Consider the following 15,016-nt stretch of genomic DNA (forward strand, 5'->3'; position numbering starts at 1 on the left):
TCTCGAGGAGTTGTAGCCCCGGGTGTGCTGAGCCCGTCTGTGGCCATCGTGGTGCCGCCTCGGGGACCTGCTTTGGCCCCTCTCTGGGGCCCCGGTGTGGCCACCACCACGGTTTCTGCTGGGAGAGCTGCGGTGCTGGCGGCCCGAGGAACGATGCCGCCTCCTTTCCGCAGAGCGGCGTCGAGTTCTATTTCTCTTGACGCTATGCACCTCATAGTTGTCACCTACCACCTTGCGGAAGATGAAGTGAACAGGCTGCCGGCAGACTGGGCACACGGCTTTTATGCGGGCCCACTTCTGTATGCAAGGAAAACAGAAGCGGTGCTTGCACCAGTTCAAGTAGGCTTCGTTGCTGATGGTGTCCAGGCAGATGGGGCAGTCCGCGTCCTCAGAGGCTTCCAGCGGCGCGGCCTGGGGCACCTGGCTGGTGCCGGCAGCAGGGGAAGAGGTGCCCTGTTCTGCCAAGTCCTCCTCCGACCCCATCTCGCCCTGCGAACCAAAGAGGGACAAAGCTCGTGCGCTGCCCTGGAGACGCCTGCGGGAAGCAGCAAAGATGCTGAAGAGGTGCCTGCTCTGCCTGGGGGCCGTGCTTGTGCTGCCACAAACACCAGGGACCGTCCTGGAGCAGACGAGTGACACCAGGGGCACCTCGGTGTGCTCCTGCTCTCCGGGCGGGACGGCGACTGACCTGTGGGACACGTGCGGGCAGGAATTGGGAAGGCAGGAAAGCGGTTCCCAGCCTCTCAGCGAGAGCAGCACGAGGGTGGGGACGCGGCAGGTCGGGACCGGTGCCCCGGGCCCTGCCGGCGTCCCTGTCCGGCAGATCCTCTCTGCGCCCTTGGCAGGGAGCCTGCGGGATGGGGGTCCTTCGTCCCCCCACCTGCAGACAGACGGCTGTCGCCCACGCACGAGGACAGCACTGTGGCCCTTCAGGGCTGCCCCACGCCTCAAAAGCATTGATGTCACGGGGGTCACAGTGACTCTCTGGTGACATCACAGAGCTTTCGGGGACCACACCCCGGAGACGCAAGCCCCGGCCTCGGGGGAAGAAAAGGCCCATTCGGCAAGCGTTCTGTGTCCAGCGCTGGGCTCCCGCTCCAAGAGAGATGTGGAGGTACTGGAGAGTCCAACGCAGGGCCGCAAGGGTGCTGGAGAGACCGGAGCGTCTCTCCGACAAGGAAAGGCTGAGCGAGCTGGTGGTCAAGGGAGCTTACGTGCCTTGGTCACACACAGTCACCGAACTTCAGGTAGTTCTCCTCGAGTCTCTTAATCTCCAGGCAGTCCCTGAACAGAACGGAACAGAACGGAACAGAACAGAACAGACTAGACTAGGACAGAACGGAACAGAACGGAACAGGCTAGACTAGTCTAGGACAGAACGGAACAGAACAGAACAGACTAGACTAGACTAGGACAGAATGGAACAGAACAGAACAGACTAGACTAGACTAGACTAGACTAGACTAGAAAGGAATAGAATAGAAAGATCAGATCAGATCAGATCAGATCAGTTGGACGGGACCTACAACGATCATCTAGTCCAGCTGCCTGACCGCTTCAGGGCCGACCAAAAGTTAAAGGACATTTTGTCGCACCAGAGGCTCCTCTACTTTTTCTTGTTTCTCAAACTTCTGGTCAAACCTCTGCCCTTCTCAGGGCGGGACGGTGACTGACCTCTCGGACACGCGCGGGCAGGAATTGGGAAGGCAGGAAAGCGGCTCCTGGCCTCTCCGCAATGGCAGCCCCAGCCAGGGCGCAGCAGCGTGCCCCGGGCGGCTGCAGGACGGAGCTTGTACCTGCGTTGGGGGCGAGCACTGTCCCGGCGTGATCCGGGGCTGCGCCATCACAAAGGCGTCCCCGGCCACAGGGCTGTGACCTCACTGCCGTGTCCCTACAATACAGATGCCAGCACCCCGCAAGCCTCCGTGTGTCCGTGCCGGACTCTGCGCAATGAGCGGCAGCAGCTGTCTCCTCGGCCTCGGCATCCCGCTCCTGGCCGCTGGGGCCGTCCTGCTCAGCACCAGCCGACGCCAACAGGTACGGGGCCGCGTAGGGCCAGGGGGACCCCTCGGGGCTGGCGGTGGCAGGGGCTCCCCCCAGGCAGGTCACCGTGCTCCGTTCCTGTGCCCCCAGGGTGACGGCTGGAGCCGACGATGCTGGAGATGGTGGCAGCGAGCGACAGCACCAGAGAAACGTAAGTCCCCTGCGGGTGTGCCCTGCGCCCCGGGGGGTACATCCCCGGGGCAGGTCAGGGCCCCAGCAGAGGCGGACAGTCCCCGGGGGTCCCAGCGGCCCCAGCCCCGCGCCCCTGGCACCCCTCCCTCTTTTGCAGGCGGCGAGCGGCGGGCAGACCACGGCTGCACCCACTGCAGCAAGGCTGCCCAGGAGCTGCAGCGACTGATGCTGTCGGCACGAACCAGGCCCGGGGCGTCACCGGGGATGGGCTCCCCGTTCCCGCAGGACCCCGGCGCCTGGCAGGCAGCATGGCAGGACCTGGAGGAGCTGGCGGAGTGGGGCCGCTTGCCCTGCCACAGCTGCAGCTTCTCTGGCTCCTCTGAGAGCCTCAGCCCCCCCGAGAGTCTGAACGATACCCACCCCATCCCAGATGGAGGGGCTCCCCTCGAGCTGGGGTCCGCCCGCTCCCTTGGACCCGCGCGTGGCAGCGGAGCCTGCTCGGCCCTGAAGATGCACGTGGCCAGGAAGGGACTGGAAGTGCAGCTGGGGGCCCTGCCCGTGCCGGTGCAGCTGTCCCAGCAGCGAGCGGCGCAGCGGCAGGGCCGCCGCGTCCTGCCAAAGCTCATCCGGCCAGGGCAGAGCCAGCCCTTGCGGCGGTGCAAGCTGTGCCCCTCGCTGCAGGGGAAGGCGGACGCCATCGCGGACAACATAAGCCAGAAGGAAGTCCGAAGGCTGTGGGGGGACCCCAACCCCACCGAGGAGTCCCTGGCCCTGCTGGTGCCGTGCCCCCCACCGCTGCTCGCTCCTCTGGACCCGCAGCTGCCCCGGGAGCACAGCGTGTGGGGGCCCCGGGCCCCGGGCCAGGCCAGCGCAGCGTGGCACCCCAAGGTAGGACAGCAGGAGCCGCACAGCCGGCATGGCTCCGAGGAGTCTGTGCACGCTCCTTTGCCCGCGCGCCCCGTGTCACTGGCTGAGCAGACCTCTCCCCGCGACCTCTCCGTGAGCAACCGGCACCCGGACCCTTCCCTCGCTGCCGGTGGTGGCGTCTGCTCCTCCATCCAACCACCAGCCGTGGGCGACATCGTGCGCGAGAGCCTCCTTCAGCCAGATGGGCAGCTACCCCGGAGCGAGGAGTTCCTGTGGCCTCTTGGCTTATCCTTGGCCCTGCCAGCCCTTCCCAAGCTGGACAGCAAGGCAGCGGGACCAGCAGCAGCAGGACCGGCTTCAGTCCTGCCGGAGGAAGGCGCTGGCCTTCAGACCAGGTTCACTGCTAGCCGAGGCAGTGGTGAGGCCAAACTTGCGGACACGAGCCGGCCTAATGCTGCAGCGCCCGTTGTCATCTCCAAGGTGGAGCTGAGCCGGGAGGCGCGCAGCAAACTCTGGGTGCATGCCGCGAGGAAATGCCTGGAGATTAAGCTGCAACGGCTCCCTGAGGCAGCGCAGCAGTCCATGGAAACGCTGCATCGGTCACTGCCCAAACGCTTGCGGACCGGGACCGGTTCCCCGTGGCCGCACCGTGCCCGTGTCCCCGTCCTCAACCCCCAGCGCCATTTCCAGCCCGGCCAGGGCTCGCCACCGCAGCGCGAGGCATCCCTCGCCCGCCCGCTGGCCTCCGCAGCACCGCCTTCCCACCCGGTGCCCACGTACGTCTGCAGCTGCGAGGCCACATACACCTCAGAGAAGCAGCACGAGGCCCTGCAGCTGCACTTCCACACCAAGAGGCTGCAGCGCTGCAGGGAGCAGCTTGGCAGAGAGGGGCCATCAGAGCGAGCCGTGCCCGGGGAGGAGGGCGGTCGGGCAGTGCTGCGGGACAGCAGCCGGCCCAGCGCACCCCAGGCAGCCGCACCGGCACCCAGCACCTCCCGGGGCCCAGGCAGCTCCCCGCCAGTCTCCCTCGAGACGCTGCGCTGGAGCAGGAGGCAGGTCCTGCGGGCGCTGGATTCTGGCTTTCGGGACATGGCCCGTAGGCAGAGACAGCGAGACGTGCCGCAGAGCCCCGGTCCCGCGCCACCTCTTCCCCCTCCATCGCACGTAGGGAAGGGGATCGGCAAGAGGGCAGGGGGGCCGAGGGTGCCTACCGCGTCAGCCACGATGGGGAGGCCTTGACGTGGCTCTGAGAGGGACATGGGTGCAAAGAGGAGAGGAGAGGAGAGGAGAGGAGAGGAGAGGAGAGGAGAGAGGCCAGACCCATCGCTCCGATAGTCCAAATAAATCCCGTTTCTAGCCCCACCGTGGGAGTTGCTTGCTTTCTGTGAAGCGCCAGCCGACTCGGAATGGGATGTGCCCGCAGGCTGGAGAGGGGAGCCAGGGAAAGGGTGTCCCGTGGGCAGGGTGGTGCTGGCTGCTGCGGGGGTCCCTGCCGGGGAGACAGGCTGCTGCCCCCCTCCGTGCCTTGTCAGTGCCAGTGTGCCACGGAGGCCTGTCAGCTCCCTTGATCATCTGCTCTCTCAGCCCTTCCTGATAGGGGAGATGCTCCAGTCCCTTCCTTTGGGGTCCGTCCTTGGACTCTCCCCAATACGTCCGTGTCTGTCTTGACTGCGATGACGCGGAGCTGGAGACGCGGTGCCTTTGTTCAAAATTAACGAGAGACGGCCCAAGTTGCGCTTTTCAGCCATTCCTGGTGTACCTGCGAACACGCGTTCTCCTCCGGTATGTCCACGTCCGTCTTCTACTGGGGAGCCCAGCACTGGACACAGTAAACCAGCACTTCCAAGGGGTAGGGGACAACCTGTGCACCGCAGCCCTGCTGGCCGGGGCCAAAGGTGTGGGGCTTTGTGGGAAACGAATGACCTACCACCCAGCCTGGCTCGCGTTTGTGTCACCGAGCACACTTCTCTGCGGGGACGAGCACCGAAGAGATCCTTCTCCAGAGGCTTCGTTCAGAAGCCCTGCGGAGCGGAGACGCTGGCCCTTGTTAGAAATCGCTCGTTGACCTTGTCTCAGGGCAGATGGCTCAGACAGGTCCAACGAACGGGACTCTGCAAAGAGTCCAAGGTCAGGATCTGCCTGGAGATTAAGAGACTTGAGGAAAACTACCTGGAGGCTGATGACTGCGGTTCGTGTTTCCCACAAAGCCCCACACCTTTGGCCCTCAGCAGCAGGGCTACGGTGCACCGGTTATGCCCTGCCCCTTGGAAATACTGGGTTACTCGCGGGACGTTGCACCCGAGGCTCCTTTTCTTTTTCAGGATTCCGAAACCTCAGGTCATTTCTTTTGTTTCTGTGCTTTGGACTTTCCCCACAAGCATGTCCTGCTTTCATCTCCTTTCCTGGCTTGATGGAAGCGCTAACGCTGCAGTTTCTCTAAGGGCTCTGCCCCACGCAGGGCTCTGGGGAAGAAGGGCTTTGTGGAGGAGCCTCCCTGGTGCTCCCCTCCACCAACACCAAGGCGAGAGGCCTCAAGGTCCCAAGCGTGAAGAGGAGCAACAGAGAACCTCAGCTTGCCCTCTCGCCCTTCCCTGTCCTCTGCCACCGCACCCTGCACCCCCCAGGTCCAGGCGCCTACGCTCCTGCGCGCAGCCCAGTGGGGCAGCGGTTCTCCAGTCCCTTCGCAGCGGTATCCAGAGACAGGACAAGACAACGGGCACCAGTTGAAAGAAAAGAACCTCTCCCTAACTGCAGTACAAAACTTGTTTATTTGAAGGGAGGTCGAGCCAGGGAACAGGTTGCCCAGAGGGGTTCCGGAGGGTCCGTCCTTCGCCATCATCAGCGCCTGACTGGATGCAGCCCGGGGCAGTCTGCTCTGGCTGACCCCGCTCCAGCAGCGGGCTTGGACTAGGGGATCTCCAGAGGTCCCTTCCCACCTCCTCAAACCCACGATTTGTCGTGAGAGGAGACGACAGGAGCGGTGCCTGCCTCAGCCGGAGCAGTGAGGCTGCCTTGATCCTGTTCGCTGCCGCTGCCAGAGTCGCAGACGACCCAGGTTGCGACTGTCCCGCTGCCACCGTCCAGGTGCCCCTCAGCAGCCACACAACCACCCCCTCGAGGGCCTTCTGTGTCCCTGGGCTCTTTGCGCTGCCCCAGCAGGTGTTGGTCGGGGGCGAGCGTTGCGTGTCCCTTCTTGGTGGGATGTGCTACCAGGCCCCGCGCCTGGCACGGCTGCGGGACCTGCGCCGGGATCGGCTCCGTGTTGCGCGCCCTTGCCTGGAGGAATCCCGGCCTGCTCGCAGGCGGCGCTGGCTCCTCCTTGAGGAGGGCAGGACGTCCCGTTCGGACCTCGGAGCTCGGCCCTCATCATCGGGATCCCTGCTCCGCCATCGCTGTCGGCTGCGGTGGGCCCGTGAGCGCTCCCACCCAGCTTGGCCCCCGGTGCTGCGGGACCTGCGCCGGGATCGGCTCCTTGTTGCGCGCCGTTGCCTGGAGGAGTCACGGCGTCCCCGCTGACGGCGCGCTCTTCTCCCAGAATAAGCTGGGACTTCCCGTTCGGGGCTTAGAGCTCGGCCCTCGTCCCAATCCGTCCTCCTTTGCCACTCCCGCTGTGCTCGGCCCCAAGTGCTGCGGGACCTGCGCCGGGATCGGCTCCTCCTCGAGAAGGCTGGGACATCCCGTTCCGACCTCGGAGCTCGGCCATCCTCGGGATCCCTGCTCCGCCATCGCTGTCGGCTGCGGTGGGCCCGTGAGCGCTCCCACCCAGCTTGGCCCCTGGTGCTGCGGGACCTGCGCTGGGATCGGCTCCTTGTTGCGCGCCGTTGCCTGGAGGAATCCCGGCCTGCCCGCTGGCGGCGCTGGCGGCTCCTTGAGGAGGGCAGGACGTCCCGTTCTGGACTTGGAGCTCGGCCATCATCCCGAGCAGCATCCCGAGCCCTTCTCCGCTGCCGCCTCCGGCTTCTCGAGGAGTTGTAGCCCCGGGTGTGCTGAGCCCGTCTGTGGCCGTCGTGGTGCCGCCTCGGGGACCTGCTTTGGCCCCTCTCTGGGGCCCCGGTGTGGCCACCACCACGGTTTCTGCTGGGAGAGCTGCGGTGCTGGCGGCCCGAGGAACGATGCCGCCTCCTTTCCGCAGAGCGGCGTCGAGATGTCCCCCCGTTGTCGGAGTGTGCACTGCTGTGCACCTCACAGCCGTTGCCTCCCAGCTCGGGGAAGATGTGCTGAACAGGCCGCCGGCAGTGTCTGCAGACGGCTTTTATGCGGGCCCACTCTTGTATGCAATGAAAGCAGAAACAGTGCCTGCACCAGCTCCGGCAGACTCCGTTGTTCCTGGTGTCCAGGCAGATGGGGCAGTCCGCGTCCTCAGAGGCTTCCAGCGGCGCGGCCTGGGGCACCTGGCTGGTGCCGGCAGCAGGGGAAGAGGTGCCCTGTTCTGCCAAGTCCTCCTCCGACCCCATCTCGCCCTGCGAACCAAAGAGGGACAAAGCTCGTGCGCTGCCCTGGAGACGCCTGCGGGAAGCAGCAAAGATGCTGAAGAGGTGCCTGCTCTGCCTGGGGGCCGTGCTTGTGCTGCCACAAACACCAGGGACCGTCCTGGAGCAGACGAGTGACACCAGGGGCACCTCGGTGTGCTCCTGCTCTCCGGGCGGGACGGCGACTGACCTGTGGGACACGTGCGGGCAGGAATTGGGAAGGCAGGAAAGCGGTTCCCAGCCTCTCAGCGAGAGCAGCACGAGGGTGGGGACGCGGCAGGTCGGGACCGGTGCCCCGGGCCCTGCCGGCGTCCCTGTCCGGCAGATCCTCTCTGCGCCCTTGGCAGGGAGCCTGCGGGATGGGGGTCCTTCGTCCCCCCACCTGCAGACAGACGGCTGTCGCCCACGCACGAGGACAGCACTGTGGCCCTTCAGGGCTGCCCCACGCCTCAAAAGCATTGATGTCACGGGGGTCACAGTGACTCTGGTGACATCACAGAGCTTTCGGGGACCACACCCCGGAGACGCAAGCCCCGGCCTCGGGGGAAGAAAAGGCCCATTCGGCAAGCGTTCTGTGTCCAGCGCTGGGCTCCCGCTCCAAGAGAGATGTGGAGGTACTGGAGAGTCCAACGCAGGGCCGCAAGGGTGCTGGAGAGCCCGGAGCGTCTCTCCGACAAGGAAAGGCTGAGCGAGCTGGTGGTCAAGGGAGCTTACGTGCCTTGGTCACACACAGTCACCGAACTTCAGGTAGTTCTCCTCGAGTCTCTTAATCTCCAGGCAGTCCCTGAACAGAACGGAACAGAACGGAACAGAACAGAACAGACTAGACTAGGACAGAACGGAACAGAACGGAACAGGCTAGACTAGTCTAGGACAGAACGGAACAGAACAGAACAGACTAGACTAGACTAGGACAGAATGGAACAGAACAGAACAGACTAGACTAGACTAGACTAGACTAGACTAGAAAGGAATAGAATAGAAAGATCAGATCAGATCAGATCAGATCAGTTGGACGGGACCTACAACGATCATCTAGTCCAGCTGCCTGACCGCTTCAGGGCCGACCAAAAGTTAAAGGACATTTTGTCGCACCAGAGGCTCCTCTACTTTTTCTTGTTTCTCAAACTTCTGGTCAAACCTCTGCCCTTCTCAGGGCGGGACGGTGACTGACCTCTCGGACACGCGCGGGCAGGAATTGGGAAGGCAGGAAAGCGGCTCCTGGCCTCTCCGCAATGGCAGCCCCAGCCAGGGCGCAGCAGCGTGCCCCGGGCGGCTGCAGGACGGAGCTTGTACCTGCGTTGGGGGCGAGCACTGTCCCGGCGTGATCCGGGGCTGCGCCATCACAAAGGCGTCCCCGGCCACAGGGCTGTGACCTCACTGCCGTGTCCCTACAATACAGATGCCAGCACCCCGCAAGCCTCCGTGTGTCCGTGCCGGACTCTGCGCAATGAGCGGCAGCAGCTGTCTCCTCGGCCTCGGCATCCCGCTCCTGGCCGCTGGGGCCGTCCTGCTCAGCACCAGCCGACGCCAACAGGTACGGGGCCGCGTAGGGCCAGGGGGACCCCTCGGGGCTGGCGGTGGCAGGGGCTCCCCCCAGGCAGGTCACCGTGCTCCGTTCCTGTGCCCCCAGGGTGACGGCTGGAGCCGACGATGCTGGAGATGGTGGCAGCGAGCGACAGCACCAGAGAAACGTAAGTCCCCTGCGGGTGTGCCCTGCGCCCCGGGGGGTACATCCCCGGGGCAGGTCAGGGCCCCAGCAGAGGCGGACAGTCCCCGGGGGGTCCCAGCGGCCCCAGCCCCGCGCCCCTGGCACCCCTCCCTCTTTTGCAGGCGGCGAGCGGCGGGCAGACCACGGCTGCACCCACTGCAGCAAGGCTGCCCAGGAGCTGCAGCGACTGATGCTGTCGGCACGAACCAGGCCCGGGGCGTCACCGGGGATGGGCTCCCCGTTCCCGCAGGACCCCGGCGCCTGGCAGGCAGCATGGCAGGACCTGGAGGAGCTGGCGGAGTGGGGCCGCTTGCCCTGCCACAGCTGCAGCTTCTCTGGCTCCTCTGAGAGCCTCAGCCCCCCCGAGAGTCTGAACGATACCCACCCCATCCCAGATGGAGGGGCTCCCCTCGAGCTGGGGTCCGCCCGCTCCCTTGGACCCGCGCGTGGCAGCGGAGCCTGCTCGGCCCTGAAGATGCACGTGGCCAGGAAGGGACTGGAAGTGCAGCTGGGGGCCCTGCCCGTGCCGGTGCAGCTGTCCCAGCAGCGAGCGGCGCAGCGGCAGGGCCGCCGCGTCCTGCCAAAGCTCATCCGGCCAGGGCAGAGCCAGCCCTTGCGGCGGTGCAAGCTGTGCCCCTCGCTGCAGGGGAAGGCGGACGCCATCGCGGACAACATAAGCCAGAAGGAAGTCCGAAGGCTGTGGGGGGACCCCAACCCCACCGAGGAGTCCCTGGCCCTGCTGGTGCCGTGCCCCCCACCGCTGCTCGCTCCTCTGGACCCGCAGCTGCCCCGGGAGCACAGCGTGTGGGGGCCCCGGGCCCCGGGCCAGGCCAGCGCAGCGTGGCACCCCAAGGTAGGACAGCAGGAGCCGCACAGCCGGCATGGCTCCGAGGAGTCTGTGCACGCTCCTTTGCCCGCGCGCCCCGTGTCACTGGCTGAGCAGACCTCTCCCCGCGACCTCTCCGTGAGCAACCGGCACCCGGACCCTTCCCTCGCTGCCGGTGGTGGCGTCTGCTCCTCCATCCAACCACCAGCCGTGGGCGACATCGTGCGCGAGAGCCTCCTTCAGCCAGATGGGCAGCTACCCCGGAGCGAGGAGTTCCTGTGGCCTCTTGGCTTATCCTTGGCCCTGCCAGCCCTTCCCAAGCTGGACAGCAAGGCAGCGGGACCAGCAGCAGCAGGACCGGCTTCAGTCCTGCCGGAGGAAGGCGCTGGCCTTCAGACCAGGTTCACTGCTAGCCGAGGCAGTGGTGAGGCCAAACTTGCGGACACGAGCCGGCCTAATGCTGCAGCGCCCGTTGTCATCTCCAAGGTGGAGCTGAGCCGGGAGGCGCGCAGCAAACTCTGGGTGCATGCCGCGAGGAAATGCCTGGAGATTAAGCTGCAACGGCTCCCTGAGGCAGCGCAGCAGTCCATGGAAACGCTGCATCGGTCACTGCCCAAACGCTTGCGGACCGGGACCGGTTCCCCGTGGCCGCACCGTGCCCGTGTCCCCGTCCTCAACCCCCAGCGCCATTTCCAGCCCGGCCAGGGCTCGCCACCGCAGCGCGAGGCATCCCTCGCCCGCCCGCTGGCCTCCGCAGCACCGCCTTCCCACCCGGTGCCCACGTACGTCTGCAGCTGCGAGGCCACATACACCTCAGAGAAGCAGCACGAGGCCCTGCAGCTGCACTTCCGCACCAAGAGGCTGCAGCGCTGCAGGGAGCAGCTTGGCAGAGAGGGGCCATCAGAGCGAGCCGTGCCCGGGGAGGAGGGCGGTCGGGCAGTGCTGCGGGACAGCAGCCGGCCCAGCGCACCCCAGGCAGCCGCACCGGCACCCAGCACCTCCCGGGGCCCAGGCAGCTCCCCGCCAGTCTCCCTCGAGACGCTGCGCTGGAGCAGGAGGCAGGTCCTGCGGGCGCTGGATTCTGGCTTTCGGGACATGGCCCGTAGGCAGAGACAGCGAGACGTGCCGCAGAGCCCCGGTCCCGCGCCACCTCTTCCCCCTCCATCGCACGTAGGGAAGGGGATCGGCAAGAGGGCAGGGGGGCCGAGGGTGCCTACCGCGTCAGCCACGATGGGGAGGCCTTGACGTGGCTCTGAGAGGGACATGGGTGCAAAGAGGAGAGGAGAGGAGAGGAGAGGAGAGGAGAGAGGCCAGACCCATCGCTCCGATAGTCCAAATAAATCCCGTTTCTAGCCCCACCGTGGGAGTTGCTTGCTTTCTGTGAAGCGCCAGCCGACTCGGAATGGGATGTGCCCGCAGGCTGGAGAGGGGAGCCAGGGAAAGGGTGTCCCGTGGGCAGGGTGGTGCTGGCTGCTGCGGGGGTCCCTGCCGGGGAGACAGGCTGCTGCCCCCCTCCGTGCCTTGTCAGTGCCAGTGTGCCACGGAGGCCTGTCAGCTCCCTTGATCATCTGCTCTCTCAGCCCTTCCTGATAGGGGAGATGCTCCAGTCCCTTCCTTTGGGGTCCGTCCTTGGACTCTCCCCAATACGTCCGTGTCTGTCTTGACTGCGATGACGCGGAGCTGGAGACGCGGTGCCTTTGTTCAAAATTAACGAGAGACGGCCCAAGTTGCGCTTTTCAGCCATTCCTGGTGTACCTGCGAACACGCGTTCTCCTCCGGTATGTCCACGTCCGTCTTCTACTGGGGAGCCCAGCACTGGACACAGTAAACCAGCACTTCCAAGGGGTAGGGGACAACCTGTGCACCGCAGCCCTGCTGGCCGGGGCCAAAGGTGTGGGGCTTTGTGGGAAACGAATGACCTACCACCCAGCCTGGCTCGCGTTTGTGTCACCGAGCACACTTCTCTGCGGGGACGAGCACCGAAGAGATCCTTCTCCAGAGGCTTCGTTCAGAAGCCCTGCGGAGCGGAGACGCTGGCCCTTGTTAGAAATCGCTCATTGACCTTGTCTCAGGGCAGATGGCTCAGACAGGTCCAACGAACGGGACTCTGCAAAGAGTCCAAGGTCAGGATCTGCCTGGAGATTAAGAGACTTGAGGAAAACTACCTGGAGGCTGATGACTGCGGTTCGTGTTTCCCACAAAGCCCCACACCTTTGGCCCTCAGCAGCAGGGCTACGGTGCACCGGTTATGCCCTGCCCCTTGGAAATACTGGGTTACTCGCGGGACGTTGCACCCGAGGCTCCTTTTCTTTTTCAGGATTCCGAAACCTCAGGTCATTTCTTTTGTTTCTGTGCTTTGGACTTTCCCCACAAGCATGTCCTGCTTTCATCTCCTTTCCTGGCTTGATGGAAGCGCTAACGCTGCAGTTTCTCTAAGGGCTCTGCCCCACGCAGGGCTCTGGGGAAGAAGGGCTTTGTGGAGGAGCCTCCCTGGTGCTCCCCTCCACCAACACCAAGGCGAGAGGCCTCAAGGTCCCAAGCGTGAAGAGGAGCAACAGAGAACCTCAGCTTGCCCTCTCGCCCTTCCCTGTCCTCTGCCACCGCACCCTGCACCCCCCAGGTCCAGGCGCCTACGCTCCTGCGCGCAGCCCAGTGGGGCAGCGGTTCTCCAGTCCCTTCGCAGCGGTATCCAGAGACAGGACAAGACAACGGGCACCAGTTGAAAGAAAAGAACCTCTCCCTAACTGCAGTACAAAACTTGTTTATTTGAAGGGAGGTCGAGCCAGGGAACAGGTTGCCCAGAGGGGTTCCGGAGGGTCCGTCCTTCGCCATCATCAGCGCCTGACTGGATGCAGCCCGGGGCAGTCTGCTCTGGCTGACCCCGCTCCAGCAGCGGGCTTGGACTAGGGGATCTCCAGAGGTCCCTTCCCACCTCCTCAAACCCACGATTTGTCGTGAGAGGAGACGACAGGAGCGGTGCCTGCCTCAGCCGGAGCAGTGAGGCTGCCTTGATCCTGTTCGCTGCCGCTGCCAGAGTCGCAGACGACCCAGGTTGCGACTGTCCCGCTGCCACCGTCCAGGTGCCCCTCAGCAGCCACACAACCACCCCCTCGAGGGCCTTCTGTGTCCCTGGGCTCTTTGCGCTGCCCCAGCAGGTGTTGGTCGGGGGCGAGCGTTGCGTGTCCCTTCTTGGTGGGATGTGCTACCAGGCCCCGCGCCTGGCACGGCTGCGGGACCTGCGCCGGGATCGGCTCCGTGTTGCGCGCCCTTGCCTGGAGGAATCCCGGCCTGCTCGCGGGCGGCGCTGGCTCCTCCTTGAGGAGGGCAGGACGTCCCGTTCGGACCTCGGAGCTCGGCCCTCATCATCGGGATCCCTGCTCCGCCATCGCTGTCGGCTGCGGTGGGCCCGTGAGCGCTCCCACCCAGCTTGGCCCCCGGTGCTGCGGGACCTGCGCCGGGATCGGCTCCTTGTTGCGCGCCGTTGCCTGGAGGAGTCACGGCGTCCCCGCTGACGGCGCGCTCTTCTCCCAGAATAAGCTGGGACTTCCCGTTCGGGGCTTAGAGCTCGGCCCTCGTCCCAATCCGTCCTCCTTTGCCACTCCCGCTGTGCTCGGCCCCAAGTGCTGCGGGACCTGCGCCGGGATCGGCTCCTCCTCGAGAAGGCTGGGACATCCCGTTCCGACCTCGGAGCTCGGCCATCCTCGGGATCCCTGCTCCGCCATCGCTGTCGGCTGCGGTGGGCCCGTGAGCGCTCCCACCCAGCTTGGCCCCTGGTGCTGCGGGACCTGCGCTGGGATCGGCTCCTTGTTGCGCGCCGTTGCCTGGAGGAATCCCGGCCTGCCCGCTGGCGGCGCTGGCGGCTCCTTGAGGAGGGCAGGACGTCCCGTTCTGGACTTGGAGCTCGGCCATCATCCCGAGCAGCATCCCGAGCCCTTCTCCGCTGCCGCCTCCGGCTTCTCGAGGAGTTGTAGCCCCGGGTGTGCTGAGCCCGTCTGTGGCCATCGTGGTGCCGCCTCGGGGACCTGCTTTGGCCCCTCTCTGGGGCCCCGGTGTGGCCACCACCACGGTTTCTGCTGGGAGAGCTGCGGTGCTGGCGGCCCGAGGAACGATGCCGCCTCCTTTCCGCAGAGCGGCGTCGAGTTCTATTTCTCTTGACGCTATGCACCTCATAGTTGTCACCTACCACCTTGCGGAAGATGAAGTGAACAGGCTGCCGGCAGACTGGGCACACGGCTTTTATGCGGGCCCACTTCTGTATGCAAGGAAAACAGAAGCGGTGCTTGCACCAGTTCAAGTAGGCTTCGTTGCTGATGGTGTCCAGGCAGATGGGGCAGTCCGCGTCCTCAGAGGCTTCCAGCGGCGCGGCCTGGGGCACCTGGCTGGTGCCGGCAGCAGGGGAAGAGGTGCCCTGTTCTGCCAAGTCCTCCTCCGACCCCATCTCGCCCTGCGAACCAAAGAGGGACAAAGCTCGTGCGCTGCCCTGGAGACGCCTGCGGGAAGCAGCAAAGATGCTGAAGAGGTGCCTGCTCTGCCTGGGGGCCGTGCTTGTGCTGCCACAAACACCAGGGACCGTCCTGGAGCAGACGAGTGACACCAGGGGCACCTCGGTGTGCTCCTGCTCTCCGGGCGGGACGGCGACTGACCTGTGGGACACGTGCGGGCAGGAATTGGGAAGGCAGGAAAGCGGTTCCCAGCCTCTCAGCGAGAGCAGCACGAGGGTGGGGACGCGGCAGGTCGGGACCGGTGCCCCGGGCCCTGCCGGCGTCCCTGTCCGGCAGATCCTCTCTGCGCCCTTGGCAGGGAGCCTGCGGGATGGGGGTCCTTCGTCCCCCCACCTGCAGACAGACGGCTGTCGCCCACGCACGAGGACAGCACTGTGGCCCTTCAGGGCTGCCCCACGCCTCAAAAGCATTGATGTCACGGGGGTCACAGTGACTCTCTGGTGACATCACAGAGCTTTCGGGGACC

At 65.4% G+C, this 15,016-nt stretch overlaps 1 protein-coding gene across 1 annotated transcript; it reads right to left on the reverse strand.

The window, feature by feature from the left end:
• Positions 1-13,606: 13,606 nt before the first annotated feature.
• Positions 13,607-14,218, reverse strand: LOC128152433 (translation initiation factor IF-2-like). The gene has a single exon (XM_052810650.1). The coding sequence runs from the start codon at positions 14,216-14,218 to the stop codon at positions 13,607-13,609; it is 612 nt and encodes a 203-aa protein (XP_052666610.1).
• Between the last annotated feature and the right edge of the window lie 798 nt (positions 14,219-15,016).

This window comes from Harpia harpyja, chromosome 16, assembly GCF_026419915.1.
Source record: "Harpia harpyja isolate bHarHar1 chromosome 16, bHarHar1 primary haplotype, whole genome shotgun sequence".
NCBI classification, from domain to species: domain Eukaryota; kingdom Metazoa; phylum Chordata; class Aves; order Accipitriformes; family Accipitridae; genus Harpia; species Harpia harpyja.

What these genes read in the sequence shown, in the direction of transcription:
- LOC128152433 (XM_052810650.1), bottom strand. Translation starts at nt 14,218, where the DNA reads ATGAGGTGCATAGCGTCAAGAGAAATAGAACTCGACGCCGCTCTGCGG.